The sequence below is a fragment of the Lytechinus variegatus genome, chromosome 2 (genome assembly GCF_018143015.1).
Source record: "Lytechinus variegatus isolate NC3 chromosome 2, Lvar_3.0, whole genome shotgun sequence".
Taxonomy (NCBI): Eukaryota; Metazoa; Echinodermata; class Echinoidea; order Temnopleuroida; family Toxopneustidae; genus Lytechinus; species Lytechinus variegatus.
In genome coordinates, this window is record NC_054741.1 from 4,515,963 (window position 1) to 4,528,203 (window position 12,241).

The 12,241-nt window shown below is 35.4% G+C and overlaps 1 protein-coding gene across 1 annotated transcript in view; it reads left to right on the forward strand.

The window, feature by feature from the left end:
* The window catches only part of LOC121409343 (RAB11-binding protein RELCH homolog), a gene marked incomplete at its 5' end in the record, with an annotated part of 34,404 nt that extends 23,808 nt beyond the window's left edge, over positions 1-10,596 (forward strand). Inside the window, 3 exons of the mRNA XM_041601279.1 lie at positions 201-289; positions 4,837-4,892; positions 9,559-10,596. Coding sequence (XP_041457213.1) covers positions 201-289; positions 4,837-4,892; positions 9,559-9,700 — 287 coding nt within the window. The remainder of the gene's footprint in view (positions 1-200; positions 290-4,836; positions 4,893-9,558) is intronic.
* Positions 10,597-12,241: the final 1,645 nt, after the last annotated feature.

Consider the following 12,241-nt stretch of genomic DNA (forward strand, 5'->3'; position numbering starts at 1 on the left):
TTGCTCTAATTACCTTTTGAAATGGGAAATCAGCCCTAGTGCAACCTTGATATTATTTGAACTGATAAGTCTAAATCAGACAAAATGGTTGGCAGTTGAACTAGTTGTACACAAAATGACAATGTAAACTTTGACTCTTATGTAGATCAAGTGTTTATCAAAGAGTGTTGCATATTCCTTAATACCAATATCATGACCAGTCTTGTCTGTTGATCTGATCCGAGATGCCATGCTCCCAGGACTAAGGTGCTTAAGAAAAGACATGGAGACAGTTCTTCCAGAACATGAGGTAAGTCCTGTAGGTTCATGGTGACTGTTCCATGAAGCTGTTTGTAAAGTGTGACTAAAGTGTGACTTTCCGCTCGACTGGACGATGTTCTTAGCACTAAGTCAGCTACATAGAGATATAGCACAAGAAAGGGTCACCTGCCATGCATAAAGTCATTTGTATTAAAGTAAGGAACAGCTTTATGAAACACCAACAAGAGGCCCATAAAACAAAGTTTAGCAATAATTGTAGAACATTTTTCTATGATTGATTCTGTTGACTTCAATGTACAATCAGTCATGAAAACCTCAGGTTTTGTACATGTACCTTCCCTTCCCAGGCAATTACAAAGTATCATACCTGGTACTTTGTAATTGGTTGTCCCTCCGAACGACTACCCACCTTTTTCCCTTCTTGTCTCTTTGTTTTGTATTGATCCTCTATTTCCTCGCAATATGCCACTCTATTGACTCATCTGGATGCTGTTTCATAAACGTGTTCTTGAGTTCTAAATCTTGTGAGCTTCAGTTGTAATTAGATCTTTGTAGATTAAAATTCACAGGGTTTGAGGTGAAATGAGTTCCACTTGTTAAAAAATGAGGAAACTTTTGTTGATACCTTAATTAGAACAAGGGTATATACCAGTCATACAAAGCTTTGTGAATGGCTTTATGGAACAGCCTCCCCCCCACCGGTCTACTGCAGTAATGACTGTCTTATTGAGGCTCAATTTAGCAACCCTTTTCATGCTCTCAGTACCAACACTAACATAATATTTTACTAACTTAGAATGTTGCTCTATCTAGGATTAGCGAAAAAGGGAATCACCCAATAACTTGTTGATATACCGATCAAATACATTGTGGTGTTTTCCTTTTCACTTATTTCTCAAGTTAACAGTTTTGATTGGGAGTCGCTAGAACATTGTCAACACTTGGAGTATGTACATAATTGAGTGTTTTGCACAATGTACTACTCTTGGTAAAAGTGCTTTGCACTCTGTACTAGCATTGGTAAAAGTGCATTGCACTGTGTACTAAAGAGAAATAAATCATCTTTTAGTTCTATAATTACATACTTTCTGTTGTGGCATGTAAAGGAAATAATCAACTTTTGTTTCAGTGGATGAAACAAACTACCATTCCTCTGTGGTATAAACGGAGGTGCTATCTTTCAGCCTTGCCTCGGAAGTTGAGAAAGATAGCTACATCCAGACACCTCAGAAAAAACAGTTCGCCCATTCTCCAGTATGGTATTTAATTGTTTACTATCCAACAATCACTAGCCAATTGAAAGTCCTTATTAATACTCCTTCGTGTATGACCTTTGACCCCATCCTTTGTGCCTCTATGACCGTTGTGTGCAGGCGGAGGTGAGGAATCAGATCCTGGATTGTGAATCTCAGTTGTACAAGGTCTACCACCAGCCTATCAATATTCAAAAGGTTGTTGCCGCTCGTTTTCATGTGCCAGCAATTTCATAAATTTCAAATTGGCAATGTGATCATTATCCATACAAAATAACCGCCAGAAAAGTGTGCACGAATTTCTGTTATATTATGAATCTCAGTTGAACTATGTTCACCACCAACCATTGTATATAAACAATGTTGTTGCTGCTCATTCTCATATGCAAACAATTTCCCAATTTTTAAATTGGCAATGCGATCGTATCCCTTAGCAGCATTCACCAGTATGTGTGCACAATTTTTTTTACATTGTGAATGTCAATTTTACAAAGTTTATCAATCGGCCGTATGGCATACAAATGTACAAAATGTTGTTGCTGCTCGTTCTCCTATGCAAACAATTTTTAAATTGGCAATGTGTATCCCATAGCAACATTCACCAGTATGTGTTCACAAATTTTCTTTTACATTGAGAATCTCAGTTTTACAGGCCGTACAGCATTGTTGCTTCTTGGATTTTAACCCTATCTAGGCCCTCAACGAATCGCGTGATATTTTCGCCGCGCAAAATTTTTTGACCGCGCCGCTCGCTGACTTTTTACTTTCAAGTCTTGCGCAACTTTTGAGACCAATTTTGCGTCACCCGGGTACGTGGTTCCGAAGTTACGCAACATTAAGTAAGTGCATGTCAGACTGAAAATTGCTCAAAAACGTGATTTCGTGTACAAAGTCAATGCAAATTGTGTTTTCAACCAAAATTCATAAATGTATGATTATTTTTAGTTTTGCTAGTCTAAATGTATTCATTTTATGCTTTTTATGATCACAGAAGAGTCCCCAACAAATTTCATTGAAAAAACAATGAAAAACAAAAGGTCCAAAAAACAAAGAAATACATAAGAAATTGCGAAAAACAATATAATACATAAGAAAATGACTTGATATCCCAATTTTTTTCATGTACATTTGCTAAGGACACCACAAAGAGTTTCTATACCAAAAATTAGTACATTTGGAGCTTTATTTAGGGAGTTAGAGGAAAAAGTATGATTTCGCATACTAATTACGCATAAATTAGCATAATCACTTAATAGCGATTCGCATGAATTAAATTACTATACAATCTTGTAGATTATGTTCCAGGCAACCCACGTGCCAATTTTCGGCGCGATCGCGCGGTCGACGGCCGAGATCTTAGGGGGGGGCCTGGGAGGCCCCCCCCCGGCCATAGGAACTCCCAAAATACCCCGGCCTAGATAGGGTTAATATAGAGACTTTTTCTCAGTTTTCAAATTGGCAATGCAATTATATCCAACAGCAGCATTCACCAGTATGTGTGTACAAATTTTGTTTTACATTTTGAATCTCATTTAGACTTTTTCCTTTTGATTATGGTTAACAGCTGAGATAAAGTGCCAATGCTTTATTCATGCTTTGCCACTGCATTATGCAACCATATTTCAGCACAGTTTCTTTACATTCCTATTCTACAAATACCCTTATTCGATACTAAAGTATCACATTACCCTTTAAGTAATAATTCAAACAGAGGATATTTTGTTGAATTTTTCACTAAAACATGAGGTTACATGTAGATGCTAGTTCTCTTTCAAGTTATAAAATTACTTTATTACTGAAATAGTCTGGTCTTTTATACTATTACTTTTCTGAACACAAGAGTCGACCTCGACTTCCTTGCACAGTCAAACGTTTTGAGATAAAGTAAGAGTAGTTGTAGTAAACACTGATTTCATGATAAAGTCTGTAAAACCAAGATTAATTGTCACTTTACATTTATCAACTGATATTTGTGAAATCATGAAATCTAAGCTGAAAAAATCATCACACTGACAAAGACCAGACATATGGATAAAATTTAATGCTTGTTTTGCTAATTTCTTAACAATTACACAATATCTTCCAGAATCCTTTGGCCCATATTTTTTTGCTCATACAGACATGTTGGTGGCCAATTCATATGATTCTATACGAACTCATTTTTATTCTATACAAACTCATTTTTAAAATCGTTACTACAAATGTGATTTATCTTCAAAACCAGTACCTATTGGGTACGGGGCATGGGTATAATTCATGCCAGGATGAATAGCTCGACCCACTTGCTATATTTTGTACCATTTGAGCATCTCTTGTTCATGCTGCTATTTCATGTTGTTTTATGTATCTGTGTGATAGTTACCAATCATTTTTCCCTTTTGAACAGAGTGGAAGCAATTAAATTTCCGATAAACATCATATTTTCACAAGTAGTAAACTTTGCATTCAGGTATTTGTTATCAATTCTACAAGGATTAGATTTCAACTTAAGCTGATGAGAATGAAAATGGTTTAATGAAAATCTGACTGACCATCCTATAACATGCTCCAGTCATGTCAAGCATAAACTGTGTAATTGAATCAAACTTTATTTCAAATAATGTCATTTATTTAGATGCAAATATCGTACTTTGCACAATAATTTTTTGATATGTTTTTATTCTTATTCAACTTCAGAGATAGAGAACAACAGCCTTGCCATATTCCAGTCATTGATAAATTTATTAACTTTACAAACCAAAGTTTGCATGTCTGTATCCAACACCCCAATGTTATATGAGGAGAGATACATGTATCACATCCCTCCCTACTATGCTCATGGTCCTGTAACACAATGGTCAGCAACTGACCATACTCTTGATTTTCACGATTGATTGTATCTTGTAGTCAATACAGTGTTAAGTGATCATTGCTATACTTTGTGTTACAGGACCCTACCTGGATAGAAATATGAGATGCAAGATTTTATCAAGATTTATTTTCTTATTTTTTACTTTTTAATTTGTTCAAGTTCTTTGTACTGTACATGTATATTTATTTATAATCCATCTGTCTTGCCAATGAGTAGATGCTAAAATTATTTGTGAATGGAACTCACTCTTCCACAGCAAACAGCACATTTGACAATGTTATTAAAATCTCTCTTTTTGCCCTTTCCCTCTGTCTGCACCCCTATCCCTTCTCTCTTTCTCTTTCTCTTTCTCTGTGTGTGTCTCTCTTCTCTTTGTCTTTCTCTGTCTCTTTGTGTGTCTCTCCTGCTCTCTTCCTCTTCTCTTTCTCTGTCTTCCTTTGTTTCTGTCCTTGATTTTTTTTTCATCTACAGGGTGTTGTTTCTTCAATGATCAAAGATTTTGAGTCGAAAATCCATGGAAAAGAAAGGTGAGATTTTATTTTTACACATGCCCCATCTTTCATTTCTTTCTCAGTTTTGAATTCTGTCATTGTAAAGTGCAACATTAAAGTTTTGATGGAAATATATTCTAAACTCATACTTCAATGTAACTTTCACTTGACAACTACTGTATGTAATATTAAATTACTTTTAAACTCCCATAATGGAAACAGGTATTATTTTTACAGAATGTTCCAATTGGACTATTGTGTGGGAAGTTTAAGAGGGAACTAACAAAATGTGTGACTTAATCAATTCTTCTATCAATTGATATTTCCTCTTTTTATGATATCTATATTTATTATTAATCATTTACTTTGAAGCTAGATACTTTTGGTGAGAAGAATATTATTTTTAAAAAATAACAAAATGGAATCTTGAAATGGGATGCTAGTAAACTTTTTACCATTCTTTTTGCAACAGTCAAATGCTTGTTGAAATTTGATTATACAAAAAAAAACTCACATCTATATGATCCTTTGACATTATATTATTATATATGGGGATGTATATATGATATTTGATGATGAGAGTAACATTTATTTTATTGGAAATCATTTTCTGGCAGAATAATTTAGTAATTAACAGCACCTTTCCATTTGAAAAATGGAACATCCTTGTTTATAATGATAAAATATGCATTGAAATTTTTATACTTTTGCTTTTGCATGTTTTGATTGTTGTTTGGGAAATGTGGAGGGCTACTCAAACATGCACTTTTGGGGAAGGGCTTGTTTTCTTGCAATTTGTACTTTTATATTCGTCCCTTTCTTGAATTTAAAATTTATTGTTGCTCCTAATGGAAGATTCCCCGGTCCTTGCGAGACAAACAATCATATTCATAGGTAACAGTATCTGAAATTATAAATGTATACTAATTTCTTTGCTTTGATTCCTTTTTTCCTCTTTCTTTCTCACCCCTCCCTCCCTCATTTTCCCTCTCTCCCACCCTCATTTTCCCTCTCATAATTTGATCCTTTCTATTGACTTGTTATGTCGATCACACCCTGTCCCTATAAACCGATTGACCCTTTCCCTTTTATCTTGGTCACCCTATAATATTTGGATATCATCCCACAATAATGCATAAATGTTGCTTCTAACAACATAATCTTTTTGTACCCACTAATATTTTCATGAAAATCTTTATCTTGTTAACATCCATGCTTATATTAATACCTTTGCCCATGTTCATTTTATATTGATCTAACAAAATATTTGAATTCCTCCATTTACATGAATATACATTCATTCTTCATTCCATCTCTTTTTTTTTCTTTTTCCGTTTGATTATCTCTTAATTTTCTCTCACTCTGTATTTTACCATTTCTTATTTCTCTTGCACTCAATAATTTAATCTTTCTGTCTTCCTCTACTCTCTATTCTTCCATCTCTCTATCTATATCTCATTCTCTCTTTCTAATTTCATTCTCTTAATTTTTCATTTTAAAAATGTAATCTGTCATTTCTGAATTGTGTTAAATTTGCATTTGATGATATCTATTAATAATACTCTGATTACCCACTGTCTCTTCCTTCCTATCCATCAACTCAATTGCTTACTATTTTCATGTCACTGTTTGTATCAACAAATTATCTGATATTTTACCCCATCTAACATTTTCATTTTCTATTCTATCCATGCTATTTGTGTATGATTGTTTGATTATTGTATTTCCAATATTTATCTTGGTTTTGATATGATCTTCTGCTTTTGATATGCATTTTTTATTGTATTTCTTATGTTCTTGCCATTGTTTTCATTTTGTATATGCTTAAATATGCTTTTTTATTGCATGGCTATGGCTTGTGACCGGCATTTCACACATTTCATTTTATTCATGACATCTTGTATTTATAATTGCAAAAAAAAAAATCCTTGCATTCTTGCTTCATCTTCCATCTGAAAATAAATGAACTTATCCACGCCTGGTTTTGATTGCCCATGTTGAAACATGGCCCATGTAATGTCCATTAAAAAAACCCTGCCCCTGCATGTCCCTGGCCCATGTCTCCATTTCACCCCCCCCCCATCCTTGCCCCCATCCACCGATCCATCTCCCCATTCTGATACGCATCGTTGAAACAATACTCCCTTTTCTTGTTCCTCCCAATTGTCTTTGTCCTTCTCCCATACCTATCCACCATCTCCTCACCTATTATTGAAACGTTACCCTCCCCCACCTCTTGGGTGTCCCCATTATCCTGGCCCCCATCCTTTGATCCGTCTCTCCATTCCTGTACGGATCGTTGAAACAATGCCCCCCCCCCACCTCCCACCATGTTCCATGCCCCATCTCTTCATTCCTGCACCCATCATTGAAACAACACCCCCCATGCCCTCCAATGGCCCTTTCCCCCATCAGATCTTCATCGTTCAACAACATGGCTCACAACCTCCAGGGGCACGTGGCCCACCTGGGGGAGGATGCCAGAAAGAAGATGGCTATTAAGATGAGCGCTCAGAAGACAAAGATGGGAAACGTCTTCTCTCGCAAGAAATAATTGAGACAAAAGGTCTTTAAACAATTCTTTAATAATATATGAACAAAAGCTTAGCTTTAACATTCATTGAGAATGTCAGATGCAAGAGATTGGAAATGCCTGGCAAATTATGAGATCCCCAGAGGACTGCTGGAAAACATCTTATCCAGAAAGAATCGCTCGGGCAAAGGATCATTACTTATGATCAGGTTTAGGGACTTTGGTTCATAATCTCAGGGAATTTGGTTCTATATTTGTCTACCCGTGTCTATATACCCCTAGCACTACTCACATTTTTCCCTACAATTTTTGTCTCACCTGCGAAGCAAAGTGAGACTATAGGCGCCGCTTTTCCGACGGCGGCGGCGTCAACATCAAATCTTAACCTGAGGTTAAGTTTTTGAAATGACGTCATAACTTAGAAAGTATATGGACCTAGTTAATAAAACTTGGCCATAAGGTTAATCAAGTATTACTGAACATCCTATTAGAGTTTCATGTCACATGACCAAGGTCAAAGGTCATTTAGGGTCAATGAACTTAGACCATGTTGGAGGAATCAACATCGAAATCTTAACCTGAGGTTAAGTTTTTGAAATGTCATCATAACTTAGAAAATATATGGACCTAGTTCATGAAACTTGGACATAAGGTTAATCAAGTATCACTGAACATCCTGCATGAGTTTCACGTCACATGACCAAGGTCAAAGGTCATTTAGGGTCAATGAACTTTGGCCGAATTGGGGATATCTGTTGAATTCCCATCATAACTTTGAAAGTTTATGGATCTGATTCATGAAACTTGGACATAATAGTAATCAAGCATCACTGAACATTTTGTGCAAGTTTCAGGTCTCATGATTAAGGTCAAAGGTCATTTAGGGTCAATGAACTTTGGCCGAATTGGGGGTATCTGTTGAATTACCATCATAACTTTGAAAGTTTATTGGTCTAGTTCATTAAACTTGGACATTAGAGTAATCAAGTATCACTGAACATCCTGTGCGCGTTTCAGGTCACATACCAAGGTCAAAGGTCAATGAACTTTGGCCGAATTGGGTGTATCTGTTGAATTACCATCCTAACTTTGAAAGTTTATGGATCTGATTCATGAAACTTGTACATAAGAGTAATCAAGTATCACTGATCATCCTGTTCAAGTTTCAGGTCACATGATCAAGGTCAAAGGTCATGTAAGGTCAATGAACTTTGACCATGTTGGGTTTTTTTGTTGAATAACCATCATATCTCTGTAAGTTTATTGGTCTAATTCATAAAAAGTGGACATAAGAGTAACCATGTATCACTGAACATCTTGTGCGAGTTAGAGTAGTATTCAAAGTCAGCACTGCTGCTATATTGAACCGCGTGATGCAGGTGAGACGGCCAGAGGCATTCCACTTGTTGTTAAATAAATACTGCAATTATTTGTGTTTTCATTTATCTTGGCTAGAGGGTTCAACAATTATCCCTTTAAGAAGCTTGGTGAATAATTGATGGCATTTTCTGTATACAAACAAATATTGTAAATTCTTTTATGGACCTTTCAATGAAGTTTACAAACTGCATGCATCCTTTGGTTAATATGGTCTGGCTTGTGTATCTATGCACCACACTATTTGTGACACATATTGTGTCACTAAACAGCAATTTGCTTGTACTATTGTTAATCTTGGTACATTTGATATCTATATGCATGGGATCACCCAATTCATATACCGAGCTGTACCAAAAGTATGGGTAAAGCTTCAATGTAGGTAGAATTCAGCTAGAGTCTCAAAAAATGTACACTGATTCAAAGTGGAGGTCAAGATGGTGAAAGTCAGAACGGTGAAAAGTCAAAGCTACTAGAACAGAAATGCACATTTTATGTCAAATGTGATATTCAGACAACACAGCACCATTTTATAAATATATTCATTTTTTGTATTACTTGTACTTCCTACTTGAAGCAATATTGGCCAAAGAGAAACAAATTATATGTAAATTCCCTGTGACCCTTGACCTTTGACATTCCATTTTATAAATATATTCATTTTTTGTATTACTTGTACTTCCTACTTGAAGCAATATTGGCCAAAGAGAAACAAATTATATGTAAATTCCCTGTGACCCTTGACCTTTGACATTCCTATGACCTTTATATTCATTTGCTTTCCATCAACAGCGAGGATACATCTCCCAGGAGCACCAATCCTTTTTATTCCCCCTATATGGCCAGTGTCAACCCGGACAGCAAGTCGTCGGCCACTAGCAAGACTGCGCCCTCTAGGACCATGATGGGTGGAATCTTCTCTTGGGGGAAATGAACTGAAGGAGAATCGTTCATGGATCAACCAAAGTGAGACTAGATAGGGTCAGGTTTGGTGCTACTTGCCACCAGTAGTGCAAACATGCCCCTCTTGGACCATTGTATACTCGTTGCAGAAGGGATAAGGTAGAAGAATTCGCTCTCTTTCATCTGGACTTGTTGATGATATGGCGAGAGGTAAAATTTGGAATTCAGTATCAGGATCTGGAATCTGTTTGGGATGTTGTCAAGAGATACTACCAAGTTCTTGTCCTGCCCCCCATCAGATGGGAAACATTATACGCTTTGTAGTAGTCTGAACATGCAGTCTAAAGTCCCTGACTGGGACTTGTGCACAGGTCCCTCTCATTCACAAGTTGCACTTGCATTAGTCTTGTCTCAAGGCCTACATGTTGTTTAGGGTCTTTAAGGAAAATTTTGAGATTCGTAGGACTGGAGGTGATCTTCTAGTTTGGTTCTGCCAGTCACCTATGCAACTGCTGCTCCTGGGTCAATAACCTTCTTGGAGAAAGTTTTATCTTCTAAAATGGTGCAATGGATAATAAATTCCCATTCTTTGTAGATACAACAGTTTCCCTTCATAGCACCACAGTACCAAGTAGGAAATGAGTGTTCTTGAATAGGATTGATGATAATAGCTGGTGAACACTTGTAACATCATCCCTACCTAATCCTTGGATCATGACTAGAAATGTGTCCTTATCCTTGTTTCAAAATAGAGAATGATAAGTTGCTGAAAAGCTGATCAGGAACATTCCTTATTTGAAAGAGTGTTATGATACTGCAGTGGAATGATATGTTTAGGAAAATAGGAAAACTTACTATTGAATTTACTTTTATTTCAAACTAAATAAACTAGTCCCGCTATTGAACCTGACAATGCCTTATTGGTTAAAGTGGACATTTCATTTTGTTATTTTTTTTATATTTTGCTCCAAATTTTGTGCCAAAGTTGGAGGGGCAATCAAATTGAATAAAACATATTTTGTGTATAATTTTACACAATGTATTTTCTTTCTTTTTATAGTGTATTCATAGAATTGTTGAATACAGACAAGTGAGTGCTCTGCACAGAATTGTGCCCACAAAGTAATCTACTTTATAGGTCACTAAACAATATCTGTCTAGTGAATAGAGCAGAAACTTGCTTTTTGCAGTTTTAAGAAAGTAGAATATGAGGTGATGTAACACTAGATGTATAGATCCCCTCACAAGTATAACCTTATGGTTTATTTTTTTGGAAAAAAAGTAAAAGCTGATTTTACTATCACTGACTGTTTACAATTTAACAGCTGATTCTTTTATTATGCTAATGAAGATAAAACCAAAGGTCAAGCTTTTGTAAAGTTTTGTAGGTCACATTGAGTACTTTCATTTCACAGAGACAGTCTTTATAACCAGGTTGCTAGTGTAAGTAATAATGATAATAATAATAATAACAGTATATTTTTACCCAGTGTAGCCACTCCTGTTCTGAAAACTGTTCTCCCAGCAGCCGTGCTATTATTACCCAGGCTTTGGCTTGGCTAATTATAGGCGCTCAAGCATTCAAGGAATTTCGTCCTACCGGGTAGACATGTATACAAAGTTGTTTATTCTGATTTAGAATAAAAGAGAAAATATTAAAAAAAGGTAAAGTTTTATTATGAAAAGGGTCAAGTAGTACTTTTAAAATGCAGTACTGTAATAAGATTTGTATGTTACATTGTGTAAGATGATGATCCTCTATTTTGAAATATTTCTGATTATCGCCATGGGAACATTTTCCTTTGTATATTGTGTATTTCCAGTCATTCACATTCCTGTGCATTGTACAACTCTGTTATGCCCTAAGTGTACTATCATGTATCATTGAAATACGTCATGTCACAAACCTGTACTAGATTATATTTTTCAATTTATGTGCTTATTAGTAGTCATTTGCTACTTGTTTGTCACAATTTTTTAGTCTGTAAACAATTGTCAGGTTAAAATAATATGTACCATTGAGAAATGAGATCACAAAGCAATCATACATTTTTTTCTGTAGTACAGGCTGCAAAGAACAGCTACAAATAGTTTTTGAATTAAAGTAAACACTAAAGAGATATGATGTAAGAAGTAATATAGGGAAGATGTCAAGAGCTAATGAGTTGATTTATTTATTATTTAATGACAAAGATTTTTTTTTTGACCTTTGAGGTATTATACTAACATATTCTCATTTAAATGCTTATCAGTTTGTTTGATCCACCTCAAAAGCATTAGAAAGTTCACTGGTTTAAAAAAAAGTGTGCTTGTCACTACAGGTATCTTCTTATTTTTTGTGCTTTTAATTTTTTCATTCCCAAATTCATTTTTGGGAAATGGCTATAAAATTTACATACCACGAAAGCAGGCATGCATGAAAGTGATTATAAAGACTTTGAATAAATTTGTATTGTTGTATTTGTTTATTATTTAATCTACAATTTTCTAGAGCTCCTTTTCAATTCTTTGCTAGCAAAGAAAACATGGCAGTTAATTTAAAATATATTTTACTTCCTAATGATAGCTGCTG